The sequence below is a fragment of the Dryobates pubescens genome, chromosome 36 (assembly GCF_014839835.1).
Source record: "Dryobates pubescens isolate bDryPub1 chromosome 36, bDryPub1.pri, whole genome shotgun sequence".
Lineage (NCBI taxonomy): Eukaryota > Metazoa > Chordata > Aves > Piciformes > Picidae > Dryobates > Dryobates pubescens.
The window spans coordinates 6,656,406-6,673,947 of NC_071647.1; the positions used below are offsets into that span (position 1 = coordinate 6,656,406).

Below are 17,542 nucleotides of genomic sequence, written 5' to 3' on the forward strand. Positions count from 1 at the left end.
GAATTGTTGAGAGTGAGGTTGGGGAGACTCTGGCACAGGCTGCCCAGGGAGGCTGTGGCTGTCCCCTGCCTGGGGGTGTTCAAGGCCAGGCTGGATGAGGCCCTGAGCAGCCTGTGCTGGTGGGAGGTGTCCCTGCCCATGGCTGGGGGGTGGAGCTGGATGCTCCTGAACTTCCCTTCCAAACCATTCTGTGACTCTGAGCCTTTCAGATCTCCACATGGTGATGTTTGCTCCCCCTGCTAACAGCTCACCTGCTCTCCTGTCTTGCAGAGGGGGGTGGGGATCAAGAGCACCCCAGTGACCATCGTCCTGCCAGACACCAAGGGGAAGTCCTTTCTCTTCAACATCATCGACACTCCAGGTGATTGTGTGATCCTCCAAGGCCTGGTTTGGCATCCCCTTGCCTGCTGCTGGCTTGGCTGGGTGGAGGCTTCCTTGGGTCAAGCACTGGCTGCTGGCTGAGCCCAGAGGGTGCTGGGGAAGGGAGCTGAATGCAGCTGGGGGCTGCTCCCAGGAGCTGTCCCCAGGGCTCAGGGCTGGGCCAGCTCTGTTGGATGTCTTTAGCAATGCTCTGGGAGAGGAGCTCAGGGCACCCCCAGGGAGCCTGCAGATGACACCAAGCTGGGTGCCAGTGGGGATCTGCTGGAGGGTAGGAGGCTCTGCAGAGGCCAGGATGGATCCAGGGCCTGAGGCCACTGGGAGGAGATTCAACAACTCCAAGTGCTGAGTGCTGCACCTGGGTCACAACAGCCCCAGGGAGGCTCCAGGCTGGGGGCAGAGTGGCTGGGAACTCACCTGGGGGTGCCTGGAAAAAGACCTAGGGGAGTTTGTCAGCAGTGGCTGAAGGTGATCCAGGGTGTGCCCAGGTGGCCAAGAAGGCCACCAGCAGCCTGGGCTGGAGCAGCAAAGGTGTGGGCAGCAGGGCAGGGATTGTGCCCCTGGGCTGGGCACTGGAGGCCACAGTGGGTTCAGTTTTGGGCTCCTCACTGCAAGGACATTGAGAGGCTGGAGCAGGGCCAGAGAAGGGGAATGAAACTGGGGAAGGGTCTGGAGAGCAGGGCTGGAGAGGAGCAGCTGAGAGAGCTGGGGGTGTTCAGTGTGGAGAAGAGGAGGCTGAGGGAGACCTCATTGCTCTCTGCAGCTCCTGAGAGGAGGCTGCAGGGAGCTGGGGGTTGGGCTCTTTGCCCTAGTGACAAGTCACAAGGTGAGAGGAAATGGCCTCAAGTTGCACCAAGGGAGGTTTAGGTAGGACTTCAGAAGAAACATCTGCCCAGAAAGGGTTCTCCAGCAGTGGAACAGGCTCCCCAGGGAGCTGGTTCAATCCCCACCCCTGGAGGCGTTTCAGAGCTGCAGGTTTGTGGTGCTGAGGGCCATGGCTTAGCCCCAGCCTTGGCAGAGCTGGAGAATGGCTGGCCAGGAGGATTCCAACCAAGATGGTTCTGTGATGAGCAGCTTGGTGCAGGGAGCAGAGACCTGGCCATGTGGGCTGAGGTTTGTCTGATCAATGAACATCTTTGGCTCTCTGGATAGTGCTGGGGACAGGAACAGAGCAGTGGGATGGGGACCTTCAGGGAGCTGTGCTGGGGGACTGGGGTGGGCTCTCAGGAAAGCAGGAGAAGAGTCTGTGCCCTGCAACCTCACAGGTTCAGCTGCAAGTGGCATTTAGGGGCAATGAAACCCTGGGAAGTTTCCTTTCACAATGGGAAACCCATTCCTTGTGGATTTTGTAGGTGCCTCTGGAGGCAAAAGTGCATCAAGGGGATTGCAGGAGCAGCAAGTGGCAGGATGAGAGGAAATAAGCTCAGGTTGTGCCAGGGGAGGTTCAGGTTGGAGATGAGGAAAGATTTTCTTCCTTGCAAGGGTTCTCAGGCACTGTCCCAGGCTGCCCATGGAGGTGGTGGAGTCTCCATCCCTAGAGGTGTTTAAGGGCCACCTGGATGTGGTGCTGAGGGCTATGGTACAGTGGCAGTGGCTTAGCAGTGGTGGGACTCTGGGTGAGCAATTGGGCTTGAGGATATCAAAGGTCTCTTCCAATGTCAACAGTTCTGTGATTCCAGGCTGGTCCTGAGCCTTTAGCTGAGCTCATTCCTCTGGAGTCTCTTCCAGCTGTGGTGCTGTCAGGGTTGTGTTTCATGGAGGGCTGATGGGGCTGGAGATGTTCCACTCCAGTGCAGAGAAGCACTGTGGGGCTGGGCTGTCCAGCTCTGGCCGTGCACAGCAGGGACTCTGCAGCTCTCAGGTGCTGGTGCCCTACAGTGAGGCTCTCAGCAAGCTCCCTCTAGCCTCTGATGAGCTCCAGTGGGGGGCAATCAGCTCCTAGAACCATAGAATCACCAAGGCTGGAAAAGACCTCAGAGCTCATTAAGTCCAAGCTGTCACCCAGCACCTCCTGACAACTGAACCATGGCTCCAAGTGCCACATCCAAGCCCCTCTTGAACACCTCCAGGGATGGGGACTCCACCACCTCCCTGGGCAGCACATTCCAATGGCAAACAACTCTTTCTGGGAAGAACTTTTTCCTGGTAAGATCCACAGGCAGACTTTGGGGGAGAGGCTCTTGGGATGCATCTGTTGAGTTACAGCTCAAGATGAGGGAGGTTAGAGCACAGGAGGAGACGAGAGGGAGAAGCATCTGTTGTTTCTTGGTGAGAATTCATCTTCCTTCTTTTCCTCAAGTGCTTGCACTGAGCTGTGAGAAAAACAGTAAGAAATGTGAGGAGCAGTGCCTGTGAAATGAGTTGTTGTTGTTGTTCCCAAAAAATAGCAGTAAAGCTGGAACAAATCCTTGCCCCCAGCCCTGCCAGCTGCTCCCGGGGCCCTGGCTGAGCAGGAGGCTGGCTGTGCTCTGCCTTGCTGGGTGCCCTGGCCAGAGCAGGCTGCAGAGCAGAGGGGCAGCTTGCCACCCCCTCTGCTGCTGGTGCCTGGCTCTGCCTCTCACCACCTCTCTGTCTCTGGGCAGGCCACGTCAATTTCTCTGACGAGGTGACCGCAGGCCTGCGCATTTCCGACGGCGTGGTGCTCTTCATCGATGCAGCTGAGGGGGTGAGTGCCAGCTCCTGCCCTGGGCAGCCCCATATGGTGGGGAGTGCCAGCCCCTGCCCTGGGCAGCCCCTGCCACAGGCAGTCCCATGGGGGGGAGTGCCAGCCCCTGCCCTGGGCAGCCTCATATGGTGGGGAGTGCCAGCCCCTGCCCTGGGCAGCCTCTGCCACAGGCAGCCCCATGGGGGGAGTGTCAGCTCCTGCCCTGGGCAGCCCCTGCCACAGGCAGCCCCATGGCGGGGAGTGCCAGCTTCTGCCCTGGGTGGCCCCATGTTGGGGAGTGCCAGCCCCTGCCCTGGGCAGCCCCTGCCACAGGCAGCCCCATGGCGGGGAGTGCCAGCTCCTGCCCTGGGTGGCCCCATGTTGGGGAGTGCCAGCCCCTGCCCTGGGCAGCCTCATATGGTGGGGAGTGCCAGCCCCTGCCCTGGGCAGCCTCTGCCACAGGCAGCCCCATGGGGGGAGTGTCAGCTCCTGCCCTGGGCAGCCCCTGCCACAGGCAGCCCCATGGCGGGGAGTGCCAGCTCCTGCCGTGGGTGGCCCCATGTTGGGGAGTGCCAGCCCCTGCCCTGGGCAGCCTCATATGGTGGGGAGTGCCAGCCCCTGCCCTGGGCAGCCCCTGCCACAGGCAGCCCCATGGCGGGGAGTGCCAGCTCCTGCCCTGGGTGGCCCCATGTTGGGGAGTGCCAGCTCCTGCCCTGGGCAGCTCTTGCCCTGGGCAGCCCCACATTGGGAAGTGCCAGCTCTTGCCCTGGGCAGCCCCATGTTGGGGAGTGCCAGCTCCTGCCCTGGGCAGCCCCATGGAGCAGCATAGGTTTTGGGGACTGAGCTGTTGGAGAGCAGTGAAGGGGAAGAGGCCCTGGAGATCCTGGTGGATGGGAGGTTGACCATGAGCCAGCAATGTGCTTGGTGGCCAAGAAGGCCAATGCCATCCTGGGGTGGATTAGAAGGGCTGTGGTTAGTAGGTCAAGAGAGATTCTCCTCCCCCTCTGCTCTGCCCTGGTGAGGCTGCAGCTGGAATATTGTGTCCAGTTCTGGGCCCCTCAGTTGAAGAAGGACCTCAGGGAACTGCTTGAAAGAGTCCAGTGCAGAGCCACCAAAACGATGGGGGAGTGGAACATCTTCCTTAGGAGGAGAGCCTGAGGGAGCTGGGCTGGGGCTCTTTAGCCTGGAGAGGAGGAGCCTGAGGGTCACCTCATTCATGTTGATCGAGCTGTGCAGGGTGAGTGCCCAGAGGCTGGAGCCAGGCTCTGCTGCCCAATGCCAGCCCAAGGGGCAGTGGTGGAAGCTGAGGCAGAGGAAGTGCCATGGAAACAGGAGGAAAAGTATTTTTCCCTGTGAGGGTGACAGAGCCCTGGAGCAGGCTGCCCAGGGGGGCTGTGGAGTCTCCCTCTCTGGAGACTTTCCAACCCCACCTGGATGTGCTCCTGTGTGCCCTGCCCTGGCAGGGTGGTTGGACTGGATGAGCTTCCGAGGCCCCTTGGCATTCTGTGATTCTCCTGGGGGGTACCTTCAGAATCAATGCCTCTGCAGTCATTGCCCCTGCCTTAGCACAGAGGCTGGGATGGTTCAGCTTTCGGGGTGAAGAGTTTTTGGAGGGTGCTGTGGGCAGGGAGCGCTGTGGGCAGGGAGCGGTGTGGGCAGGGAGCGGTGTGGGCAGGGAGCGGTGTGGGCAGGGAGCAGTGTGGGCAGGGAGCGCTGTGGGCAGGGAGCAGTGTGGGCAGCGAGCAGTTTGGGCAGGGAGCGGTGTGGGCAGGGAGCGGTGTGGGCAGGGAGCGGTGTGGGCAGGGAGCAGTGTGGGCAGGGAGCGCTGTGGGCAGGGAGCGCTGTGGGCAGGGAGCAGTGTGGGCAGCGAGCAGTTTGGGCAGGGAGCGGTGTGGGCAGGGAGCAGTATGGGCAGGGAGCGGTGTGGGCGGCGAGCAGTGTGGGCAGGGAGCGCTGTGGGCAGGGAGCGCTGTGGGCGGCGAGCAGTGTGGGCAGGGAGCGGTGTGGGCAGGGAGCGGTGTGGGCCGGGAGCGGTGTGGGCAGGGAGCGCTGTGGGCAGGGAGCGGTGTGGGCAGGGAGCGGTGTGGGCAGGGAGCGCTGTGGGCAGGGAGCAGTGTGGGCAGGGAGTGCTGCGGGCAGGGAGTGCTGCGGGCAGGGAGCAGTGTGGGCCGGGAGCACTGTGGGCAGGGAGCGGTATGGGCAGGGAGCGCTGTGGGCAGGGAGCGCTGTGGGCAGGGAGCGGTGTGGGCAGGGAGCGCTGTGGGCAGGGAGCGCTGTGGGCAGGGAGCAGTATGGGCAGGGAGCAGTGTGGGCAGCGAGCAGTGTGGGCAGGGAGCTCTGTGGGCAGCAAGCAGTTTGGGCAGGGAGCGCTGTGGGCAGCGAGCAGTGTGGGCAGGGAGCGCTGTGGGCAGCGAGCAGTGTGGGCAGGGAGCGCTGTGGGCAGCGAGCAGTGTGGGCAGGGAGCGCTGTGGGCAGCGAGCAGTTTGGGCAGGGAGCGGTGTGGGCAGGGAGCGGTGTGGGCAGGGAGCGGTGTGGGCAGGGAGCGCTGTGGGCAGCGAGCAGTTTGGGCAGGGAGCGGTGTGGGTAGGGAGCAGTTTGGGCAGGGAGCGCAGTGGGCAGCGAGCGCTGTGGGCAGGGAGCAGTGTGGGCAGGGAGCGGTGTGGGCAGCGAGCAGTTTAGGCAGGGAGCGCTGTGGGCAGGGAGCAGTTTGGGCAGGGAGCGGTGTGGGCAGCGAGCGCTGTGGGCAGGGAGCAGTGTGGGCAGGGAGCGCTGTGGGCAGGGAGCAGTGTGGGCAGCGAGCAGTGTGGGCAGGGAGCGGTGTGGGCAGGGAGCAGTGTGGGCAGGGAGCGCTGTGGGCAGGGAGCAGTTTGGGCAGGGAGCGCTGTGGGCAGCGAGCAGTGTGGGCAGGGAGCGCTGTGGGCAGGGAGCAGTGTGGGCAGGGAGCAGTTTGGGCAGGGAGCGCTGTGGGCAGGGAGCAGTATGGGTAGGGAGCAGTTTGGGCAGGGAGCGCTGTGGGCAGGGAGCGCTGTGGGCAGGGAGCAGTGTGGGCAGGGAGCAGTGTGGGCAGGGAGCGCTGTGGGCAGGGAGCAGTGTGGGTAGGGAGCAGTTTGGGCAGGGAGCGCAGTGGGCAGGGAGCGCTGTGGGCAGGGAGCGGTGTGGGCAGGGAGCAGTTTGGGCAGGGAGCAGTGTGGGCAGGGAGCGGTGTGGGCAGCGAGCGGTGTGGGCAGGGAGCGCAGTGGGCAGGGAGCGGTGTGGGCAGGGAGCGCTGTGGGCAGGGAGCGCTGTGGGCAGGGAGCGCTGTGGGCAGGGAGCAGTTTGGGCAGGGAGCGGTGTGGGCAGGGAGCGGTGTGGGCAGCGAGCGGTGTGGGCAGGGAGCGCAGTGGGCAGGGAGCGGTGTGGGCAGGGAGCGGTGTGGGCAGGGAGCGCTGTGGGCAGGGAGCGGTATGGGCAGGGAGCGGTGTGGGCAGGGAGCGCAGTGGGCAGCGAGCAGTGTGGGCAGGGAGCGGTGTGGGCAGCGAGCGGTGTGGGCAGGGAGCGCTGTGGGCAGGGAGCAGTATGGGCAGGGAGCAGTGTGGGCAGCGAGCAGTGTGGGCAGGGAGCTCTGTGGGCAGCAAGCAGTTTGGGCAGGGAGCGCTGTGGGCAGGGAGCAGTGTGGGCAGGGAGCGCTGTGGGCAGCGAGCGGTGTGGGCAGCGAGCAGTTTAGGCAGGGAGCGGTGTGGGCAGGGAGCGCTGTGGGCAGGGAGCAGTGTGGGCAGGGAGCAGTGTGGGCAGGGAGCGCTGTGGGCAGCGAGCAGTGTGGGCAGGGAGCGCTGTGGGCAGCGAGCAGTGTGGGCAGCGAGCAGTGTGGGCAGGGAGCGCTGTGGGCAGGGAGCGCTGTGGGCAGGGAGCGCTGTGGGCAGGGAGCGCTGTGGGCAGCGAGCGCAGTGGGCAGCGAGCAGTGTGGGCAGGGAGCGCTGTGGGCAGCGAGCAGTGTGGGCAGGGAGCGCTGTGGGCAGCGAGCAGTTTGGGCAGCGAGCAGTTTGCAGGCGGCGCCAGGAGAGTGGCCCCCAGCCTGGGCATGCGGGCTGCTGCGGTGCGTGGGGCCTGCAGGCTGTGACCTGGCTTCCTTGCATCTGCATCCTCCTGAGCCCTCAGACTGAGCAGGTTGGTTGTGGCAGAGGTGCCCAAGGGGCAGGATGCCAGGGACTCGGTCGGGTTGGCACCCAGGCCGCTGCGCTTCGGCTCGGCCCCGCGCCTGAGGCTCCCCGCGCTGCCTCTCGCGCCCTTGGTGGAGGGCTTCGGCTAGGGGGGCTGTGCTGCTGTCCCTGCAGGTGATGCTGAACACAGAGAGGCTGATCAAGCATGCAGTGCAGGAGAGGCTGGCAGTGACTGTGTGCATCAACAAGATCGACAGGCTGATCCTGGAGCTCAAGCTGCCCCCCACGGACGCCTACTACAAACTGCGGCACATCGTGGACGAGGTCAACGGCCTGATCAGGTAGGGGGCTGCTGCCTGCTGCCCTGCTCCGCTGCTGCTGCTCCTCTCTGTGTGTCTGCTGAGATGCTGAATCATTGAAAATCACAGATTCCTGGAGTGTTTGTGAAGGAATGGGGTGGGGAAAGGCTCCTGCCAGGGAGGGTGAGCCGTGGAGTTACTCCCAAAGCACTGAAAGCAGTGGGAAAGGGCTTGGCTGAGGTCAGAGCCTCCTGTTGCCATCACCTCAGCAGCCACCAGACCTTCAGCTGGTGCCTGGCTTTCCTCTGCTTCCTGCCTGTGTCTTCAGCACAGGGAAGTCTCCACACACAGCCAGAACAAGCAGCATCATGGTGCTCATCTGAGCAGGTGGAGATCTGCTCTCCTGTGGCACAGGTACTCTGGGTAGCTGTCCTGTAAGCAGCTGAGCACAGTTACAGACAGAATGGAGGGGCTGGAAGGGACCTCCAGAGATCATCCAGTCCTGCCCCCTGCCAGAGCAGGGTCACCCAGGGCAGGTCACAGAGGAACACATCCAGCTGGGTCTTGAAATCCTCCAGAAAAGGAGGCTCTAAAACCTCTCTGGGCAGCCTGCTCCAGGGTTCCATCACCCTCACAGCAAAGAAGTTTCTCCTCATGTTGAGCTGGATCCTCCTGGGTTCCATCTTGTGTCTGTTATTCCTTGTCCTAGCACTGGGCACCACCACAAAGAGCCTGGCACCTTCATCCTGACCCCCACCCCTCAGATATTTATGGACATTGATCAAATCCCCTCTCAGCCTTTTCTTCTCCAGACTTCTCCTGACAGCCCCAGGTGTTTGAATCCCTTCATCACCCTTCTAGCTCTCCATTGGACTCTCACCAGTAGACCTCTGTCTCTCTTCCTGAGACAGGAGGAACCACTGGAAATGGTTCCTCAGCCAATGTGCTGAACTGGTTGGTTTGTTCTCCCAAGTAACAAGCAAGAGGACAAAGGGAAGCATCCCTGAGTTGTGCCAGGGGAGGTTCAGGTTGGCCATGAGGAACAATTTCTGCCCTGAAAGGGTTGTCAAGGCCTGACCCAGGCTGCCCAGGGCAGTGGTGGAGTCCCCATCCCTGGGGGGATTGAAGAGCCATGGAGCTCTGCAGAGGGATTTGGTTTAGTGCTGGCCTGGCAGTGCTGGTTGGACTTGATCTGAAAGGTCTCTTCCAACCCAAACCTTTCCAGGAGTCTGAGTTTGGCAGAACAGCTCTCCCTGACAGGTTTTGTGCTTCAGCTCTTTTTGTCTCCTATTACAAGGCAGGACTGGTGGACATGTCACCAGAGCAGGGAACTTCTGGGCTTCCAGATGTCTCAAATACACTGAAATCTTCTGGGCAGCCTCCCAAACTGCAGGCTGAGATGTCTCAGGCTCCTAATGAGTTATAAAACCAATAAGAGCTCCCTGCCCCAACCCCTAACCAGAGACTGATATTGCTGTGGACAGATCTCCTCTGAGCAGGGAGAGCCATCTTCAGCTTTCACAGGAGCAGTGCATCAGTTCTGGGGGCTGCTTCTGCATCCAGGGATTTCTGAGCAGCATCTCCCCTTCAAATGAGTGTGGATTTGCACACAAGCTCTCCCCCATGCCTCTGTGCTGCTGGCATCAAGCAGGGTATTTATCCTGTCCAGCTTGCTTGTGGGCTCATTAAAACTGTTTGGATTCAAATCCATCCCTACTTTATTGCTCTGCTTTCCCCCCAGCTGGCAGCTAAGCACCACATGGCTGCTCACTCACCACCCCCACAGCAGGGCTGGGGCAGAAGAAGCGAAACTCCTGGGTTGAGTTAAAGGCAGTTGAATAGGAGAGGAAAGGAAGAAAAGAAAGCTAATGGTGATAATGATCAGAGCAGCAGAATGGAACACACGGAGGAAGGGAGGCACACACTGACTGCTCACTGCCTGCTGACTGAGCAGGGACTCAGAGCAGGGTGGGGGTTGGAAGGGGCCTCCAGAGACCATCCAGTCCAACCCTCCCTGCCAGAGCAGGGTCAGCCAGGGCAGGTCACACAGGAGCACATCCTGAGGGCTCTTGAAATCCTCCAGGGAAGGAGACTCCACAACCTCTCTGGGCAGCCTGCTCCAGGGCTCCAGCAGCTTCACACCAAAGAATTTTTCCCTCATATTGAGGTGGAACTTCCTGGGTTCCAGTTTGTGCCCATTGCCCTTTGTCCTGTCTCTGGGCACCACTGACAAGAGCCTGGCCCCTTCTTGACGCCTGCCTCTTAGATATTTCTATACATTGATCAGATCCCTTCTCAGCCTTCTCTTCTCCAGGCTAAACTGCCCCAGGGCTGTCAGCCTTTCCCCATCAGACATGTTCCAGTCCCTTCAGCATCCTTGCAGCCTCCATTGGACTCTCTCCAACATTTCCCTGTCCATGTTGAACTGGGGAGCCCAGACCTGGACACAATGCCCAGCCAGGTCCTAAGCAGCAGCTCCTGGCCAGCTTTCCCCCCAGTTTCTGTGACTCTGTATGGTCTGGAATATCCCTTGGGCCACTTAGGGTCAGCTTGTCCTGGCTGTGTCTCTTCCCAGCTCCTTGTGCCCCTCCAGCCTCCTTGCTGGCAGGGTATGAGGAGCTGAAAGGTCCTTGGCTTGTTAGGAGCACTGCTTAGCAACAGCTGCAAACATGAGGTGGTAGCAGCATCGCTCTCGTCCTGAATCCAAAGCACAGCACTCTGCCAATTCCTGGCACATTAACTCCATCCCAGCCAAAACAGCCTCAAGTTGCCCCAGGGGAGGTTTAGGTTGGACACTGGGAACAGTTTCTTTCCCTTGAGGGTTGTCAAGGCCTGACCCAGGCTGCCCAGGGCAGGGTCCCCATCCCTGGAGGGGTTTCAGAGGTATGGAGGTTTTGAAGGCCAGGCTGGATGTGGCTGTGAGCAACCTGCTCTGGTGTGAGGTGTCCCTGCACATGGCAGAGGTGTTGGAACTGGATGATCCTTGAGGTCCCTTCCAACCCTAACAGTTCCCTGAGGTGTGGTGCTGAGGGCCATGGTTTGGTGGTGCCCTGGCAGTGCTGGCTTAAGGGTTGGACTCTGTAACCTTGAAGGTCTCTTCCAAGTGAAACAACCCTTGCTTGGCTGACCAACTTGGCTGCCTGTTTTTGTTAGGGTAAGGAAAACTCTCCCTGTCAAACCCCACAATTTGTCCAGTTCTAGGTCTTGAAGTATATTTTGCCCAGCCCTGCTTTGCAGCTGAGCTGCTTTACAGGCTGGGGTCAGAGTGGCTGGAGAGCTGCCAAACAGAGAGGGACCTGAGGGTGCTGATTGACAGCTGCCTAAACATGAGCCAGCAGTGTGCCCAGGGGGCCAAGAAGGCCAAGGGCAGCCTGGCCTGCATTAGGAATAGTGTGGCCAGCAGGAGCAGGGAAGTCCTTGTGCCCTGTGCTCAGCAGTGGTTAGGCCACACCTTGAGTCCTGTGTCCAGTTCTGGGCCCCTCAGTTTAGGAAGGACATTGAGAGACTTGAAGGTGTCCAGAGAGGGGCAAGAAAGCTGGGGAGGGGTCTGGAGCACAGCCCTGGGAGGAGAGGCTGAGGGAGCTGGGGTTGCTTAGCCTGGAGAAGAGGAGGCTCAGGGGTGACCTCTTTGCCCTCTACAACTACCTGAAAGGTGGTTGTAGCCAGGAAGGGGTTGGTCTCTTCTGCCAGGCAAGCAGCACCAGAACAAGGGGACACAGTCTCAAGCTGTGCCAGGGGAGGTTTAGACTCGAGGTGAGGAGAAAGTTCATCACGGAGCGAGTCGTTCGGCATTGGGATGTGCTGCCCAGGGAGGTGGTGGAGTCCCCATCCCTGGAGGTGTTCAAGAAGGGATTGGATGTGGCACTTGGTGCCATGGTCTAGCCATGAGGTCTGTGGGGACAGGTTGGACTCGATGATCCTCAAGGTCTCTTCCAACCTTGGTGACTCTGTGGTACTGTGAGAGCCACCACGATGCTGAGCCCGGAGCCCCGGCGGCGCTCACGCCGCAGCCTGCTCCCAGGCGCTCGCTTGGCACTGTGGAGGCCTTCTGCCTGCTTTGCTGTTTGAGGTGGGAGGTGGATTTTAGTGTCTGCCCTGGTGTTCCTACCACTGATGGGATGTTTTCTCTGTCTCCTCTCAGCATGTATTCCACTGATGAGAACCTCATCCTGTCTCCCCTCCTGGGCAACGTGTGCTTCTCCAGCTCGCAGTACAGCATCTGCTTCACGCTGGGATCCTTTGCAAAGATTTATGCAGACACATATGGTGAGGATTAGCCAGGCACCTCCTGCACTCCAGCAGCTCATTCCTTAACCTTTTTCTGCTGAGGCTTTTTTAAGCCATTCAGCTTTGACTTTTCACTGCACTCAGGAGGCTCTTGAATGTCTAGGAGTGGAGAAGTGCTGAAAGTCTGAGCCCTGGGTGGTTTAACAGCAAGCTTACACTTCCAGCTTGTTTTCAGCTGGAGAGTTCCTCCTGGTGAATGTTTCTTGAGTCAGGAGCCAATATTTTATACATCCTCCTAAGCAGTAAAGCCAAGCCCAGCCATGGCAGCTGAAGGCTTTGTGCTTTTGCCTCATCACCACAGCTTGGAGCCAAAGCAGTTAAGTTCTGCCTGGCTTCAGAGGAGTCTCCAGAGTCTGAGACTCAGCTGCAGCCAGGCACAAGCTTGGCCCACAAGGTTTTGCACTCTTGCCCTCTTTCTTTTTTAAGAAACTCTCTTCTTCTGGCTTTGATTTAATTTTCTGCTCCCCAGGTGGCCACTCAAGGCAATGTGCCACTTGTAGAAGTGGGCTTTTTGCTGGCCTGAGCCAGCTGCACAGCCCAGGCTTTTGAAGTGTGACGCTGGGGAGTTGGGGCTGAGCTGCAGGAGCCATGGGCAGGGGAGAAGGATGGTGCAGAGCAGCTGGCCTGGCTCTGCTGAAGAACTTAGCCCAAGGGAGGGTGAAGTGGTAGAGGTCAGGGACTGATGTGGCAGGACTCTCATGTGTCCCCAGGACTTTGGAGGCATAAATGGTGGAGGCTCTGTGGATGCAGCAGCTTTAACTCGGTGCCTGCTGGGGTGGTGCCCCCTCCCTGGGGGCCTGGTGAGGGTGCAGGCGCAGGGGGTGGGGGCTGTGGGGCAGGGATGAGCTGGATGAGTGCTCCAAGTCAGAAACAGTTGATTGTGGCCATGAGGGGTTTGATGTGCAGCCACCACACTGCAGCTGCCCTGAGTTCCAGGGAGCTTAACTGTCAAAGCTGCAGCCACCATGAAATTTCTGCTGCCTGCTCATCTGCCCACAGCAAAAGCTTGTTGGGAAACTGCTGCAAGTGATCCCTGCTGCTGTCCTCTGTGTGAATTCACCCTGACAGCCAAGCACCTCTCTGCTCCCTCAGCACTTGGGTGCTTAGTGCCCCAGCTGAAACAGGCAAAAGGACCTGGAGATGTGCAGCAAGGCAGAAAATGCCTGAGGGGTATCAACCATCCTGGCACCTTGGCACCGCAGCAGCAGGTCACAGTGTCTGGAGGACAAAGAGATGCCAGTGGGTTCCTGCAGCATGGTGTCTGGCCAGCCAGGCTCTTCTCAGCTCTAACCCTGTGTGTAGCTGAGAGGTGAAGTGTTCTGAGGGGTCTGGGAGCCCCCAGGCTGTGGGGTCAGCCTCAGTGGGCTGTTCCCTGCCCCTTCTCTGCCTGCTCTCCCCGGCTCAGGGCTTAATCGTTTGTTCACTCTCCAGCACTGCCCTGTTAAATTGAATCCTCAGGGCTGTTTCCAAAGCCCAAAGAGCTGCAAGGTGAGAGTAAAGCAGTGACAGCTGAGAGACTTGGCCTTTGCTTTTTGCCTTCAGGAGACATCAATTACCAGGAGTTTGCGAAGCGGCTCTGGGGGGACATCTACTTCAACCCGAAGACGTAAGAGGCCTCTTCCAGTGGCTGTGGTTTTATGCCTGGATTTCCCCCTCCTTTCCCTGCTAAACCAGATGATTAGGTGACCACTCAGGGTCCCTTCCAGCAGAACCTCGGCCCCCAGGGCAGCAGCTTTCTGCAGAGCACCTCAGCACCTCCTGCTGCAAGGGGCTGGGGAAGCTTTCCTGGGGCTGCTCTGAGCATGGCTTAGTGCTCGAAGCTGCAACTCTGAGAGGGCCCTGGGGCTGTTGGTTGGCAGTCACTGACCAGGAGCCAGCAGTGCCCAGGGGGCCAAGAAGGCCAATGGCAGCCTGGCTTGGGTCAGAAGCAGGGTGGGCAGCAGGGCCAAGAGGTGACCACCCCCCTGTGCTCAGCACTGGGGAGGCCACAGCTCAGTGCTGTGCTCAGCTCTGGGTTTCACTCCAGGAAGGACACTGAGGGGCTGGAGCCTGTCCAGAGCAGGGCAGCCAGGCTGGAGAAGGGCCTGGAGCTCCTGGGCTAGAGGAGGGCTGAGGGAGCTGGGGGGATCCAGTGTGGAGAAGAGGAGGCTGAGGGAGAGCTCCTTGCTCTCTGCAGCTCCCTGCAGGGAGGCTGGAGCAGCAGGGACAGGAGGTGACCATCCCCCTGGCTCTGCTTTGGTCTCCCCACAGGCGCAAGTTCACCAAGAAGGCTCCAACCAGCAGTTCCCAGCGCAGCTTTGTGGAGTTCATCCTGGAGCCCCTCTACAAGATCCTGGCTCAGGTCTGTGGTAGTTCATTCTCCTGCCCACAGCTCCAGAGAGGAGCAGCCAAGAGCTGGAGGTGGGGTGGTGTGCCTGGTGCCTGTGGAACTCCTCTGCCCCATTCTTTAGTGGGATCTTCACAGACTGAAGATCAGATTGGTGGCTGAGGGAGGTTCTCCTCCCCCTCTGCTCTGCCTGGGCTCCCCAGTTCAAGAGAGGCAGGGAACTGCTGGAGAGAGTCCAGGGGAGGCTCTGAAGATGCTGAGGGGCCTGAAGCATCTCTGACAGGAGGAAAGGCTGAGAGCCCTGGGGCTGAGAGCCTGGAGAAGAGCAGCCCCAGAGGGGAGCTGATTGATACTCAGGAAGGGCTAAAGGGTGAGGGGCAAGAGGCTGGGGCCAGACTCTGCTCAGTGGTGTCCAGGGACAGGACAAGGGGCAATGGGCACAAACTGGAACCCAGGAGGAAGAACTTCTTTGGACTTTGAGGGTGCTGGAGCCCTGGAGCAGGCTGCCCAGAGCATCCTTCTCTGGAGAGCTTCCAACCCCCCCTGGCCATTGTGCTCCTGGGCAAGCTGCTGTGGGTGCCCTGCTGGAGCAGGGCTTGGGCTGGATGATGTCCAGAGGTCCCTTCCAACCTCACCATGCTGGGATTCAGGGATGGGGTTTGGGGATGCAGAGCTATAGTGAGCAACTCCTTAACTGCCTTCCCCCTTTCTAGTGCCCTCTGGTATCAGCCCAGTGATGTCTGCAGCCAGTTCCTTTGTGAGCTCTAAACCACAGCAGGTCAAGAGCCCCGAGGATGCTGGCTGCTCTGTGAAGCTGCACTGCACAGGCTTGGACCCCCTCAGCAGAGCTGAGAGTGGTGTTTGTTGTCTTGCAGGTGGTGGGGGATGTGGACACCACCCTGCCCAGGACTCTGGATGAACTTGGGATCCACCTGACCAAAGAGGAGCTGAAGCTGAACATCCGACCCCTGCTGCGCCTCGTCTGCAAGAAGTTCTTTGGGGAGTTCACAGGTCCCTGCCCCTTGTCCTCCCCTCACAGTGTCCTCACTGCCCTGCTCCCACACCACCACCTGGGGGCTGTTACAGCCATGTTGTGTCCACCTCCATCCCTCCCTTCTCAATGCTGAACCTTTGGCCCCAGGGATGGTTTGAGACCCTGCTCACATCTTGCCCCTGGCTGTGGCTGAGCTGCAGCCAGCAGGACTTTGCCTTGGGTTTCTTAGAGGCCTCCAGCAGCCTGGGCTGGAGCAGCAATGCTGTGGGCAGCAGGAGCAGGGCAGGGATTGTGCCCCTGGGCTTGGCACTGGGGAGGCCACACTTTGAATCCTGGTGTGACTCCTCACTGGAGGAAGGACATTGAGAGGCTGGAGCAGGGCCAGAGCAGGGCAGTAGAGCTGGGAAGGGGTCTGGAGAACAGGGCTGGGGAGTTGCAGCTGAGGGAGCTGGGGGTGTTTAGCCTGGAGAAGAGGAGGCTGAGGGAGACCTCCTTGCTCTCTGCAGCTCCCTGAGAGGAGGCTGGAGCCAGGTGGGGGTTGGGCTCTGCTCCCTCATCTCAGCTGATAGAATGAGAAGAACTGGCCTGAAATTGTGCCAGGGGAGGGTTAGGTTGAAGATGGGGAAAAGTTTCTTCACTGCAAGAGTGGTCAGGGATTGGCACAGGCTGCCCAGGGAGGTGGTGGAGTCCTCATCCCTGGAGGTGCTGAAGAAACCTGAGGCCATGGCCCCCGGGGCTGTGGCTCAGTGGCCACGGTGGGGTTGGGCTGCTGGTTGGACTGGGTGGTCTCGGAGGTCTTCTCCAAGCAAACCAGTTCTGTGATTCTGTTTCTCTCCTCTGTGCTGCTGACTCCTGTGGTGCTGAAGTGTTGCTTTTGCAGGCTTTGTGGACATGTGTGTGCAGCACATCCCCTCCCCAAAGGTGGGGGCCAAGGCCAAGATCGAGCACACCTACACCGGCGGCGTCGACTCCGACCTGGGGGAGGCCATGAGCGAGTGCGACCCTGACGTAAGCAACCTCTGCTGCTGGGCTCTGCCTCTCCACAAGCCTGGCAGAGCCTTGACAGGGCAGCTGCCTCCCAGCCAGCCAGCTGCACACATTTGACTTGCAGCACTTTGAAACCTCTCATCCGATACCCAAACAAATCTCTTCACTCTGAGGACCTTCAGCTGCCTGCCAGGGCAGCCCTTGGGAGAGGAACTTGGTTGACAGTGAAGAGCAGGACTAGGACTAGGTCAGGACTTCAGAGCACGTGGGAGCTGCAGGGTGATTTTGGTGTCCTTTTGCTGCCTTTTTTTGTCCCTTTTCCTTGAAGTTTGGTGGGGTTTTTTTTCCCTCTCCAAGCTCTGAGAAAGCTGAGCAGAGCAGATGAGACTCAGCCCACGTTAGCTGGTCAGCACCTTCCCTAGCAAAGCCTTCAAACCCCTCCAGCCTCCCAGCAGCTTCTCCTGAGCTGTCATTCAGAGCTGTCTGGAGCCACCAACGCCAGCCAGCAGCTTTCTGAGGGACTTGCCCATGACTTCTGCTCTGAAGTCTGCAGAGAAAATGAATCTCTTCCCTGAAGGAGTGACACTGGGCACTGGTGACTGTCACTGGACCACCAGGTGTGGAGTGACCTTATGGGACTGAGAGCTGTGATCTCTGGAGGCTGTGGGGTGCTCTAAGCTGGTTTGGAAGCCAGCAGATGACATTTGGACTCCTGGCCTTGCCCCAGCCATTCTTCATTGCTCCCCAAGAGGAGGGGGGAGAGCTGCAGAAGACTCTACCAAAGTCATTCCAGGGCTCTCCATGTGAGACTTCCAGTGGGAGGGAGCAGAGGAGGACTTTTCCTGAGGGTGTCTAGAGCCAGGCCAAGGGGGAATGGTTTGAAGCTGAGGGAGAGCAGGGTTAGAGTGGAGCTGAGAGAATAAGTTCTTCAGTGTGAGGGTGGTGAGACTCTGGCACAGGCTGCCCAGGGAGGCTGTGGCTGCCTCCTCCCTGGAGGTGTTTAAGGCCAGGCTGGATGAGGCCTTGGACAGCCTGTGCTGGTGTCCCTGCCCATGGTGGGGAGGTTGGAGTAGATCATCTCTGAGGTCCCTTCCAAGCTGAGCCATTCTGTGGTTCTGTGAATGAGACTTGGCAGGTCAGGAGAAGTGTTTCTGAATCCAGCCCTCTGTACCCAGGAGCCTGCAGCTCTGGGGCTGTTCCTCACCCAGGTTTTGAAGGCTTTTTGCTCTCTCGGGCAGGGGCCCCTGATGTGCCACACCACCAAGATGTACAGCACGGATGATGGGGTGCAGTTCCACGCCTTTGGCAGGGTGCTCAGTGGCACCATCCATGCTGGGCAGCCTGTGAAGGTCCTGGGAGAAAACTACACTCTGGAGGATGAGGAGGATTCCCAGATCTGCACTGTTGGCCGCCTCTGGATCTCGGTTGCCAGGTATGGAGAGCTCTGGCCCTGGGCTCCATTGGGAGAGGAGGTACCTGGGGGCCCTGCTG

At 59.8% G+C, this 17,542-nt stretch overlaps 1 protein-coding gene across 2 annotated transcripts in view; it reads left to right on the plus strand.

The window, feature by feature from the left end:
• The window catches only part of EFTUD2 (elongation factor Tu GTP binding domain containing 2), a 42,829-nt gene that overhangs the window by 8,152 nt on the left and 17,135 nt on the right, over positions 1-17,542 (plus strand). For both annotated transcript variants that reach the window (XM_054176584.1, XM_054176585.1), the window contains exons 8-16: positions 271-361; positions 2,961-3,043; positions 7,333-7,499; positions 11,599-11,723; positions 13,287-13,350; positions 13,995-14,085; positions 14,946-15,081; positions 15,945-16,072; positions 17,290-17,483. In XM_054176584.1, coding sequence (XP_054032559.1) covers positions 271-361; positions 2,961-3,043; positions 7,333-7,499; positions 11,599-11,723; positions 13,287-13,350; positions 13,995-14,085; positions 14,946-15,081; positions 15,945-16,072; positions 17,290-17,483 — 1,079 coding nt within the window. The remainder of the gene's footprint in view (positions 1-270; positions 362-2,960; positions 3,044-7,332; positions 7,500-11,598; positions 11,724-13,286; positions 13,351-13,994; positions 14,086-14,945; positions 15,082-15,944; positions 16,073-17,289; positions 17,484-17,542) is intronic.